Here is a 12,966-nt window from a genome sequence, read left to right as displayed (position 1 = left end):
ACATTGTTAGATGTCACCCTCAAATATTTACACCAATCTCTATCTGAAAAAAAAATTAAACGGAAATTCAAATTGGTGAAAGTGTTCCAATTTTTTTGAAGGAGTGTCAAGGGGGGAGCAAAATAGGATTTTCTGCAAACTTCTCCTGTTGGATAGAATTGCCCAGAAAGATTGAAAACAAATAAGCATAAATGGCCTAAATTCAGACTTATTGGTTGTTTGAATAATTTGAGCCAAGTCCTAAGACTTTTGTCCAGATAGTCTTTCAAGGTAAATCAAGATAGATAAGACCCAGTCTGCAGACCACCCAAACAGAACATCAGGGTTAATGGCCCACCATCAATTACAAATGTCATGCGCTGTAAGCCCGTGGCAACATATCAGTTATATTGAAGGTTACCCGGAAAGAAGACAAACCAAACAGAGACTTTTTTTAGCCAAAGGTCTGAACATTTTCAAACTATGAAGGGATAAATGACTCCAATCGCTCTCATATTGACCTCTCGGAGCAATACTTTGGGCACTGGACAACATGTGAAAGTCAGAGAAATGCTCATCTTGTTCATAAAGCAACCTTGGCGACATGGACCTCGGAAGAGGGAGGCGGTGTGTGTGCATGCGTGCGTGTGTGTGTGCTTTGTGTGTATGTGTGTGTTTATCTACGCAGAGATAGCACGATGGCCTTGTGGGCATGCTGTATATATACACAGGCTCACTCAGACATCCACAGTCAGAATTGAAAGTCATTTCGACAGCACTGGCACCCAAACTGTTTCTTAATACCGTGACTGAGTTTTTGTTCTCTTAAGGCAAAGAAATTCTGTGAGAACAAAATGCTTCCTGCAACTTTCAAACTGTGCGCTGGCATCTCCTACCGCCATATGAGGAACATGAGAGGTGAGTCAAAAATGAAAGATTAATATTTAGTGATTCAATAATCTCCAGTAACGCCAAAAATTGCTTGCGCTGTATCTTGTGCCTTAACCGAACGATTGTTGCCCATTTTGTGTCTCCATCACCAAGGTTTAAGAAAGAATGCAATTGTGGCTATACACCATGAGCTGGACCGACTTGCAGGTCCAGGCCCCAGTAACTGGATCAGCCAAGTCCGGAGAAGAAGTTCTTTCCTCAGTAAGTTATGAAATTGTTTCCCTCTAACACAGATAACAATTTAATACCGTTTTGGTTGCAAGCCCAACACATGCGTTTTAAAAGTAACCCAACATTTTAAATACTTTACCCACCTGTTTGTTGAAAGGTTCTCCGATTAAGGAGGAGAATGGATACAGTGAGGAAGAAATGTCCTATGTGAAACAAGGTGAAGATGCGCTGCAGAAAGCTATTGGCATCCTCAGTGAGCAGGAGGGCTGGACTGTTGAGACTGTCGCTGTGAGTATCAAGACGGGAAACACTGAGCTGATAAATAAGGATTCTCTGCAATTACCAGTAACATTTTTTTCTTCCACGACCATGAGAAATCACAGAGCACCACATCATACCATTATGTAGTGAGGGGTGTGATGGACATTTCAACTTAACCCTTCATATAAATCTTACTGAATATTTGCAATTGTATGTTTGTGATGCTCCTCAGGCAAACGGAGACAAAGTCTTGAGTAAGGTGTTGCCTGGCATCGGAAAGGTGTTCAGGTTAGAGGTTCTGTTAGACCAACATCCTGATAGCCTTTATGGAGAGCTGGTGGGAAACATGGAGCAGATGGCTGAGTGGAATCCAAACGTGAAGCAGGTCAAGGTGAGGCAGCATCATGTGCATGCAGTTAATATGGTAAAATACCTCTCACCGAGAAAGGGAAAATTTCAAATCCTACAGATTCTTCAAAAGATCGGCAAGGACACGTTGGTGACCCATGAGGTATCAGGAGACACACCGGGCAATGTCGTGGGGCCTCGGGATTTTGTCAGTGTTCGCTGTGCAAAGCGCCGCGGCTCCACCTGCTTCCTGGCTGGAACGTCCACTCAACACCCAAAGATGCCTGAGCAGAGGGGTGTGGTCAGGTGAGGGATGACTCTGATGAACAAATGAGTTGCATGACTATACATTGTTAAAAGTGATTCTTTTGTTTGACAGGGCAGAGAATGGGCCCACTTGTATAGTTATGAAGCCCAGCAGTGAAGACCCCAATAAGACCAAGTTCACTTGGTTACTAAATATAGATTTAAAGGTACACTACCAGAGTCTTCTCTGCTATCCCTTTTCCATGGCAATGGATTCCATTTCAGTGAGCGCATTTGAAAACAAACTTTGCCTTTATCGTTTGCAGGGTTGGATCCCAAAGACAATCATCAACAAAGTGCTCTCCCAGACACAGGTGGACTTTGCCAACCACCTCAGGCAAAGGATGGCCAATCAGGTTTCCGTGGAGATGGCTCACACTTGCTGACACAACATGCCTCCTGTGCTTCGACATTATACGCTCAGTAGTGGCAGAGGAGAGACTAATGTGCCATCAAACAACACAAACACGCTATGATCAGCAAAGAAAAAAAATTGCTAATAGGGAAATTAAATTAATACATTGCTTGGCTTAAAGTGGGGAAAACCTGAGCACACTCGTGTTTCTGTCACACATTAATAGGCAATCTTTGAATGAGACACCAATCATATTGTTGATTAACATGTTCATTCAGATTGAACCATTCCGCCTTGAGCCGGTCTGAGGAGTCAAACACTTAATGAACTGCACATTGTTTCAGAGTGATAATACCTTGGGTATCATGTCGCTCCACTGTGAATTGCACATTTTATTGCTGTGCTTTATTTATTGATTTTGTGCCATTGCAATAGCTGCTATGTGAATAAACGATCTCCATGCCATTGATATTTATGAGTGTATGCAAAAAGGTACCTAGGAGATTTTTTTGCTGATACCTGAAAACTCAAATAAATGCTAAGCTGACAACCCATCATCTTGTCTGACTACAGTTGCATTATTATGATCGGGACAGGTAATAGTCACATTCCAGGTAAAGGTAATTGAAGAGTCTAAAGTGCCCATGTGTTCAAAATTGAGAATGAATGGGTGTTTTATATGTGACCTGATGACCAGTCCAGGGTGTACCCTTAGTAGGGAAGTCAGATTGAAAATTTATAAAAAAGCAATGCTCCATTTGTGTCCATCATTTGGCATTTGGTCGAATAGCAACTCCAAAAACGAAGTTTCACGTTTTCAGCATCATTTAACAGTATTTATGCTGCATTTTAATCAGGTTTTTAACAAAGTTACACAGTATTTATTATGATCTTGTGCTGCATTATAACCCCCACCCTCATTTGACTCACTGGATTCAGATGAGATGTTCAGATCTTTTAGTTATTTTGTTTATACACTTTGCTGAAACTTTAAGAGTGTATTTCTATGATCCACATTGAAACCCTTCTTTACATGCCTTTAAACAATTCCGGAGGGCATTAGTTAGATGTGAAAACATTTCTCTGTTGCTCTTAAGTATTGTGGATGCATTTTTGTAGTCAATTTTATTGGTCAGAGTTATGCACATATGTATGTTATCAATCATATTGTCATATATATGCTTCGGGAAATGGTATTGTAACTATGATGTGGGTAAATAAGATGCTAAATAACACGCCATCAGTACCTCTGAGCCATAGAACAATGACGTAATGAATCTAGATCGGGGCAGGAAACGACAATTCCCATGATGCAACTGCACTACAGTGGCCGCTGGACGGGGGAAGGGAAGCTGAGATTGGAGGGAGAAACAATCAGAAACGGAGGTATTTTAAATCCCTTTTTTTTCAAATAATTATATGCTCGGACAGTAGGGCATTGCTTTAATTTGCTGTGTTTTCCGAAGTGAAAATGCATTTTACTTGCTTTAGATTTTGGACTCAGACTTCATCCCTGTTACAGTTGAATAGAGCTCTACAGTTAGCCCGTTAGTTAGCTCTGACAGCTGGCTTTTTTGTAAGAAAGAGGCGCTGTTATTCACTCAATTGCACACACTTTTCATGACAGGCGATCCCTCAACCGTGCACTGCGAAAATAGACCGTCCTTTTTGCACACATTGCAATAAATACATCGGTTGTTTGAGAAGAAGCAGTATCTGGGTGTTTGTGCCTGCGGGGTTGTTAGCTGACATATTGCTAGCCTGCTGCTCGCTAGCTGGCTGACAGCTTCTGTACTGTGGCGACTTTAGAGCTGGCAGCCTGCAAATTTAGGATTGAAAAAAAAAAAAAAAGCTAGCGTCATTCTTTTTGTTTAATTTTTTTAAATCAGAAAATGTGTTGCTTACCAGACAATTTGAATGACATGTTGCTGTGTGTGCATTCTCCTTTGTAACTTTCATTTTAGCAGATGTGTTGGGAGTAGAGTACTGTATTTATTTTTGTTGTTTGTTTTGCTGGAAATACATGAACGTCCTGAAAATGATATTGTCTTACATGTGTGCAGTTTTTTTTTAAATCACGCATCTCTGATGTCAGACACTACAAAACAGTACATCTTTATTTACAAAGTTATACACAATGCAATGTAATGATGTAGCGGTGGGAATATTTTTAATACACAGTGGTCAAGGCACTATGTCCACCAAGTTCACCGTTCAATCATTACATTATGGATTTGATTCTCTGTGAAATTTATTAGATGTATTATATATGTGACCCTTGAAAATTGTATTGAGGTGGTGGGTCCCAGGGTGGTTGCATACTTTTTACACACACCATTTTTGCATTTAGTATATTTTATATCTTGTGTATGTAGGATACCTTTCTGATGATTTGTTTTACTTCACATTGCAGATTCTAATGCATGTGAGACCCCCTCCCAAGAAAGAAGACAGCTCATGATCCACATCTGGACACCTGCCCTTCTTGTTTCACATGAGGCTGAAGATAACGCAGTCATTTAAAGTGGACTAATATCTCCGTGCGCTTATTGGATTTGTCTTGAGAGCCAAAGTAATGAAGTGTCTGCTATGAGGAGAGCTCAAGCCTGAAAAGCGATGTTATTATCCAGCTTCTGGGCACCTCTGACGGCGATGAGGAGCGAAGCTACTGGCCAAGGGGATCTGTGGAGGGGAGGAAAGAGGGAGGATTCCGGGAAATTTGCCATTTCCTCTCGCCGCTAGACTGATATCTGCACATTCCACTCTGTGTGCACACTCAAGGTTAGAATATAGGAGGAGGAGGCTGCCGCTATCACCGAGGGAAAACCCGAGATGTGGACGATGTGGGTGTCTGTTACCAGCGGGGTGAAGTCTTAACTTATGACCGTGGACATTTTCATCTATATGAAGCATCAATCTTTGCAGTCACTACACAGGTGTGCTCAAGAAACCATGGTAGTCCTTGTAGCAACTTGTCAGCCCATCTCAGTCCAGGATTTCAAAAGCCTTTAGAGGCTCCAATCGGGAAGACCCTTGCCAGCCAACACAATCATATGCAATGGAAGAAGACACTGATGTCACTTTCTACCGTGAGGTAATGCATTCGGCCTCCCGCGACATCATTTCATTTGGCCTATTAGAACAAAGCCGAGGTTGTTGTGTCCATATTAGCTCATACCCATGTTAATACCCGCAATTATACGGAGACATCTTCTCTTCCTACGCCACATTGTTAAACAATTAAGAGCTCATTTGCTTTTCCACATATGTTTAATTTAAGACCTAAAGTCAACAGCTCGCTCCACCGCTTTAGCTGTAATCTCTGCTCTGGCTCGCTTGCCATGTTACCATGGCGGCAGCTGGCAGGGCATTTCTCTTAACTTCAGCTCGGTTTCGCTCTCTAAACTTTTTCCCCCCTAACTCTCCTGCATATGACTTTTTATTATTATTCAAGACAACTGTTTTCTTGGTGAGTTAAAAAATAACTTCTGTTTTCCTCTACACTTTTATTATGTCCGTTTTATAACCATCTGCACATGTGGTGCCCTGTCCCTGCTCTTAGGGACAAAATGGTTTGTCTCCTGAATGTAACTCATCAGAGGAGACCACCAATGGACACTCGAACCAAAAGCCTGTGAGTAAACTCAGATGACCCCCTCGATTCAAGAAGTCCTGCTTCCTCAAAATGGCTGAAACTTTTTCTTTCCAGGTTATGAATGGACTAATTATCAGCCACAGTGTCAGAGATCACACCAATGACTGTGCACCCCTCACATCCCTGCCGGTAATTACCTCCGCTACGTCTATTTTCTCTTCCATTTCTTTTGCTCGTACTATAATGCAAGAAATACTGACTTTTGTGTTGCAATATATGTACAGTTCTCTAAACTCGAGCATTCTGAATGATGTACCATGTGACTAATTTGCATGACGGCCCAAGTCGACTTGATGCTGTGTTGCTAAATTGTGGGGACATTATGAAAGGTGATTGTGTTAAACTTGTTTTCAGATTTCAGCACTGAAGCAGAATGGTCTCCTGCAGACTCTTGCAGCAGGAGGGGACCAGACTAAACCTGCAGGTAGCACACTCTCACACAAAGTCACTTTGGTCTCTCATCCTATTCCCAATAGAATTTAGTACTGTATCCTAGACACTGGGTTGCTGTATGCATAGAACCTTCCTTTGGGATTCAGGTTGTTGGCTTGGTGCTGAAGGAATGATGCAGTACCCCAGAATAGGGAAGATGTGAATGAAACTATCTACCGATTGATAGTATTTTCTTAACTTGCTCTTGTGTGTCTCCACAGAAGGAGATGAGGAGTTGGAAAAGGCCAGACAGGAGTGGGAGGCTCTAGAAAATATCCAACCAGGTCAGAGCTGTCAAACTATTTCACGTCTATGTTGTCAAGAATTTACCTAGCTAAATTAGATTTGCTTTTGTTTGTTTTGAATCCCCCAGCTCTCACTGATGACTCAAACCCTACACCGCTCATCTCTTTCAATGAAGCTCTTCAGTACTTCCAGACTACAGATCTCGGGGACTTGCTTGTAAGCAACTATGATTGTCATTGTACACCTAAATCTCAATTTTACGCGGGCTTTGGGGTCCAGAATCTGGGAATCGCGTTAACCCCAAAAGTGCATTGTATAGTAAGTCATGGTTTTTTAGAAAGGTATTTTTTTTAGCCAGCCAAATGGGTCTTTTGCAATTTAGGTCAGGCATGTTGTTGGGCAGCTGAAGGGGTTCGTTTGCTGCCCGTCACCGTTCTCCACACACATCGAAGTGTATTGACATTTTATTAAAAGAGAAGCAATATGCAGATGACAATATCAGCCACCTATTCAATAAAGCAGCCACTTATTCTAATACTGTGTCCTCTCTTGGAGTGACTGTTCGGATGAGGTGCTTCTGTGAACTTCCCCAAAAAAAGTAAAATGTGGTTTTTATTCAATATTAAATCTAAATTTACTAAATCTGAAATAATATTTCAATGACATTATGTCAGATAAGAGCATATAATCTTGTTTCTAATCTTGTGTTTTGTCCACACACAAATTTTCAGAAGAACATCCAGCCAACTATTCGCAGGACAGGTCTCGCTGCCATCACACACTTCCTTTTTGGGCCCCCTCGACTGAACAGGGAACTCGCAGAGGAGCGGGATCTTGTCTTTGCCATTGCGCAATGTGAGCATGCGTTCGCCATGCCTGTTTGTGCAGTCATCCGTGGGTTTATTTAAATGCTGACTTGTGCATATGATTTCCATAGGCCATGTGGACAACAGCCAGATAGTCCACATGCGCGTTCTCCAGACCATTTATAAAAGGCTCATTGGCTGCAGACTGGACTGTCCTCGTTATGGGACACACTGGGAAAACATTGGCTTTCAGGGTAAAATGCTCCATCATCACAATACATTCAACATCCATCAAGCGACTTTATAATAAAGATCTGAAAGTGACTTATGATTTGCTTTTTAGGTATGGACCCAGCTACAGACCTGCGTGGTACTGGTTTCCTGGGACTCATGCACACATTGTATTTTGTGATGGACCCAGAAACTCTGCCCTTGGCTCGAGACATCTACAAGTTGTCCCAACACCCTACACAGGTATTTTTTTAGTCATCTTAGTCCATATTTCTCATTGTTTTTGCAAAGACAAATATTTGATACAGCTCTTTTGTTGGATTTTACATTTACATTTTGTAAATTGTGTTCTAATGTTGCTGTTGTGACTGTTTATTCCCAGAACTTTCCTTTCAGTGTGATGTCAATCAACATGACACGCATCGCTCTGCAGGTGCTCAGAGAAGAGGCCTTGTCAAAGTCAGTCTTTTTTATCATCCTCTCCCTTTGTCCCATCCTTCCGTAGTGCATGAGTCGTGCAAAAACCTCTTCTCTACTTTTGGCCTCACCAGGGAGTGCAATCGTCGACAGCAAGTTGTTGGTGTGCTGAATGAATTTTACGTGGCCACGTACCTGCACCTGTACCAACTGTGGAAGACGCAACAGAAAACCATTGCTGACTCTGGCTTTGTGATAAAAGGTTGGTGAATTGTTGCACGCAGACCATGTACATGCAAAAAGAAAAATAATATACTGAAGTGTTTAATTTTGGTATACTGTATTACATTACATTATCAGTTACTGGCATGACAAGTACTTCAACATTATCCAGAATTTCCATCTTAAACAGAGAGCAATATCTAGGCATGACATCAGACTACAAATACACTCACTGTTGATGTACTTTCTTCAGAAGTGGAGCTGTTCGCCAAAAAGAACCCAAAGCAGATGCTTCGACGACTAGAGGTCTTCCTGAAAGAGAGACGGGCAGGTGGAGTCCCCCGTGGGACGTCGCCAGAGCCACCGGCTCAGCAACCTTCTCCCAGCGTGGAGGAACGAGCAGCCAGAGCGGCGAGTGGGCAGGGAAGCAAAGCTAAAGAGATGCACTTCACAGGGGTGTGTGAGCTACCATCTGACATGGAGGGTGATGCCAGACTCATTTAAGCTTGTGTGCGTGCATCTATCTGTCTGTCTGTCTGTCTGTCTGTCTGTCTGTCTGTCTGTCTGTCTGTCTGTCTGTCTGTCTGTCTGTCTGTCTGTCTGTCTGTCTGTCTGTCTGTCTGTCTGTCTGTCTGTCTGTCTGTCTGTCTGTCTGTCTGTCTGTCTGTCTGTCTGTCTGTCTGTGTCTTATGGAGAGCTAGATGAAGAACACACTATCCAACACGTTCCCCAACCCTTTGAAGATGGGGTGCTGCACTTTGCTAAGGTTTATTTTTTTTGTGTTAATATTTTGTAGTTAGTCATATAGCCCCCATTGTTTGAATTATTTATTCCAACACAGAACAGTCAAACAAATGAAGATGATACAGGATGTCACAAAACAAGAACGTGAACATTTGCACTTTTCTTATAATTGAGTGCTCAGTTGAAATTGAAATGAAGTTATCATGGTCACAACTTAGTCCATGTGGCGTTTGGGCCTCTCAGCCTTCTTATGTTGGCGTCGCAGGTTGCCTGAGGCTCACTTTTGTTCGAGCGACTACGCAACCGCAATCCGGCGGAAGGGCACCACCATCAGTCATGTTATCAATGCTCATCACCACAGGGTCATAACCAGCAGCACAACACTTGATCAGGTCACAGGCCTTTGAGCACGGAGCGGGTTTCATGTTAGCTTGCCTTGACGTTGTGACCCCTTTGGATTCCCTATCAGTTGGTTGAAAATGTAATGTAAGGGGAGAAAATGGGGTTGACACTGTTGGTGTCACAGAATTGGTCCAGTCGTCCATTCACTTGATAGTTATGATCGACCCAAAAAAAACCCTATATTTTAGCTGCTTCAGTTGAAAATGCTTTTTTTTTTTTTCCAGAGGATATATAATAATAAGAATGGTTTTAACAGAACACAGGGAAATCCTACACATTCTCAGCCGATCATAAACGTTTGATAAGGCTTACTCTGAAGGTCTAATATAAGCTTTTTTTCCATTAGTAAGCATGTGATTGTATATATTTTTTTTAAGGGGGGTTGGATTTGTATGTATGAATGGCAAAATGATTGAGCTGACGTTGAAGGGTGCCTCCCCTAAATACTATGGTACAGTATGCAATTCCAGCTCACACTCAATGATAATCAAAGTGTCAGTGCTGTGTGACCATAGACATTGTTCCTAACTTCAGGGCTTGTGTGTTCAAGTGAACATCCAGGTGTGTTTGTGTACTTTTGTGTGTGTGTGTGTGTGTGTGTGTGGGGAGAAAATGCGTCTTAGTGAAGACATTTAAAGAAAAAGTGATGACATTTTAAGTTGTTGTCACCATTCAAAGGGCAGTTTGACTTGTCTGGTTAAGCTTTTTATGTAAGGCAGTACGAATGTCGTCAATAAGTTAGAAAGTGTACATGTGAGACGGTGTGTCTTTTTTTGACAGGAATTGACTACAAATGGGGTACTTTCCTCTGCACACAAAAATCCAGCTTTACTAAGTACTTGACCCGTCCAGCTGCTGGTACTTGAGTCATTTTAAAATGGTACTTGGAATGAAAAATGAAGAAAAAAAGTCCAATTGGAAAAGTCAAATCAAGAAAACAGCTGGCCAAGCACGGGTTCAGGCTCCTCGGCAAAGCTGGTTCGTGCTTTGTGCTCGCGTGAAACTGTCTCCCATGTTTGTAGTCTCAGTCTGTAGCATGTTCAGGTAGCACTAGTACTGTAGCATCCTATAGCCGCCTCCTTCGTGAAGCTTGTTGATGTCACGTTGACGTCGGTCTGTCGTGTCAATGAGTGCGCAGACCTTTACTACTATAGCACATTCATCTTTCATGAACCCTCCCAAGTAGAAACATTTGAGGCAGCGCAGCTTGTGGAAATTGGCTGGACATTTGATTGAGTTCAACTTTGTCTTCTGAGAAGGTAACAGTTGAAAGGGTGCCTCCATCCCATAGAATCCTGTATGGTCGTGTGTTCGCTTCCTCCCTTTTTTGTTTTTTGGAATTTGCGCTGTTCGCCTCAGTGCCACAGTAACCTGTGTTGTTGAAAGGCAGTAGACGGCTAGCTGACCTCAAACAGGTCTGTTGTACCGTTTGCATTCTTCATCTTGTCACAAATGACACGGTTAGGCCAATTATTTTAAGGCGTTGTGCGACCGATGAGGAACTTTGCACTGTTGTAGATAAAACTGTATGTGTGACGTATGCAAAAGGGCCACCTTCTGGAGCCATAATGTTCATTTGCGGCCACCTCATCGAGTCAGGTCACCTTAACCCTCCCGCCCACCTCCCTTGTCCCTAACATTGCACCACACTGATCCCGCGCTTGGTTTTCTTCTTTTTGAAGCTAAGGAGCAGTACAGTGTCTGTAAATCAGGAAGTTTGTACATAGAGAATTAATGATTGTAAGATGAATGATTGTCTGTAGGGCATTATACAAAAATACATTGCTTACCTCAAGACTTAAGACAAATCTCTCCTTTCTCTCCTGATATTTATTTGGCATTTCATTACATCATTCTATATTTGCTTATACTTCTCTTTCACCCACTGGACACATTATATAATGTACAGAGGATATTAAACCGCTCAAGCACGACATACTACTATAATAACAGAAGCAAGTCCATGACCCAAGTGTGTATTATGTCATTACTATATAGGCCCATAGACATCTGCAAATGAAACGCACTTTCTTCTAAACTTTGAATTGGCCATGTTGGAATGCGCTGGTTTTGTCTTGTGGCTTTGATGACGGTCGAGTATCATTTGCTGTGATTTAAGTGTTGGGTGTCAGGAAAACACTGAGAAACAATGCAGTCTTAAGAGCTACAAACAAATTGTTCAGTCAGCACATGATTGTAAGGCTGTGGTCATTATGCTTTCAAGTACCCAGACAAGTTCTAATTCATCTTCTCATTACCGCCAAACTTTACTGTTCATCAGCAGTTATATTTTCGCTTTTAAACATCCCCAAGTTGCATGACTCTTGCCAAGAGAGAAATGAGAAACAAACGGGTTTTTGCAGGATGCCAGACCCATGAGAGGTGCCGTTTGAAGTTCTGCTTGCAAACCAGCAGTGACTCGGCAAATACAATCACATCTCTCGACAACACCCTGCGCTTTATACTTTTTGAAGCTGTTTTGCTGTCATGGTCTTTGTCATGTCCCTCAGAGAATTTTATGACTGTACCTTGATTGTAGATGCCCTATTTTATACTGAGAGTTATTTGAGAATACACTATGTGCTGTTGTACATTAAATGTATTGTATGGAGAAAGCTAAATAAATGCTGTTGAAAACTAAGAACTACCAGTTTTCTGTGTAACTTTTAGCGCACTGTATTTTATCAAATGGCACATTGCCACACTCAGACACACTCACCGTTGTTCTCAGTTCTGACTAAACAATATTTTCAGAGAAAATGAGCTAGATTTGACTGAAAAAGCAATATTTAGACCTTTAAAACAGCACCTATGGTTACAGTTTTTTTTTTGTGAGGCGTAATCACAACTAAATTTAATCTACGGACAAGGCTTTCTTGATGTGCTTTAGTTTAACCGCTAGAGGGCAATGTTTGATACAACCACAACTGAAGCAAAGCTGAGAACAATTTTAGTCAAGTATAAGTCAAATATAATCAAATCACAATTTTTTTAATATATATATCTATAATATGTTTGGCAATACATATTACTGTCTACAAAGCTACTTAATGTACTGTATTGATTTGAGTGTTTTTTTAAAGTTTCCATGTAACATTTGTCTGCTCTTTGAAAGAGACATCATTGATTTCTCCTTTGACTATGGACTGAATTGATCCATGGAAGTTCCTGTGAAGCTAATCACGTTGCTCCACTGATGCTGTTTGAACACAGTTTAAAGTATCAGTAACAGTTCAAGGTTTGTCAGATTCTCACTGAGGAAACAAATGACTCAGACTCACTATAAGTATGCGCTCAATAGTGCTTCCTATGCATTTTTACAGACCCCTCCCCCATTGCAATATAATATTTTGCAGTCTAAGGAAGGGGGATTTTGGTGCTGGGTCATGAAGTTAGTGTGCTTCCATAGGAATCTGAGTGTTGTATGCTTCTACATCTGT

General features: G+C 41.6%; 2 protein-coding genes across 2 annotated transcripts; both read left to right on the top strand.

Annotated features, from left to right (window-relative positions):
- The first annotated feature begins 710 nt into the window (after window positions 1–710).
- star (steroidogenic acute regulatory protein) lies at window positions 711–2,925 on the top strand. The gene is made up of 7 exons (XM_049763872.2): window positions 711–897; window positions 1,024–1,131; window positions 1,259–1,389; window positions 1,595–1,753; window positions 1,832–2,016; window positions 2,090–2,183; window positions 2,283–2,925. Exons 1-7 carry the CDS (start codon window positions 834–836, stop codon window positions 2,400–2,402), a joined length of 861 nt encoding a protein of 286 aa, XP_049619829.1. The 5' UTR covers window positions 711–833; the 3' UTR covers window positions 2,403–2,925.
- Window positions 2,926–3,662: 737 nt separating this feature from the next.
- Window positions 3,663–12,170, top strand: elmod3 (ELMO/CED-12 domain containing 3). Its single transcript, XM_049763649.1, has 13 exons — window positions 3,663–3,757; window positions 4,785–5,465; window positions 5,934–6,005; window positions 6,081–6,155; window positions 6,381–6,450; window positions 6,680–6,742; window positions 6,832–6,920; window positions 7,436–7,559; window positions 7,642–7,764; window positions 7,854–7,984; window positions 8,124–8,200; window positions 8,293–8,420; window positions 8,634–12,170. Exons 2-13 carry the CDS (start codon window positions 5,430–5,432, stop codon window positions 8,882–8,884), a joined length of 1,239 nt encoding a protein of 412 aa, XP_049619606.1. The 5' UTR covers window positions 3,663–3,757; window positions 4,785–5,429; the 3' UTR covers window positions 8,885–12,170.
- Window positions 12,171–12,966: the final 796 nt, after the last annotated feature.

The sequence above is a fragment of the Syngnathus scovelli genome, chromosome 3 (assembly GCF_024217435.2).
Source record: "Syngnathus scovelli strain Florida chromosome 3, RoL_Ssco_1.2, whole genome shotgun sequence".
Lineage (NCBI taxonomy): Eukaryota > Metazoa > Chordata > Actinopteri > Syngnathiformes > Syngnathidae > Syngnathus > Syngnathus scovelli.
This window is presented reverse-complemented; position numbering and strand designations above follow the sequence as displayed.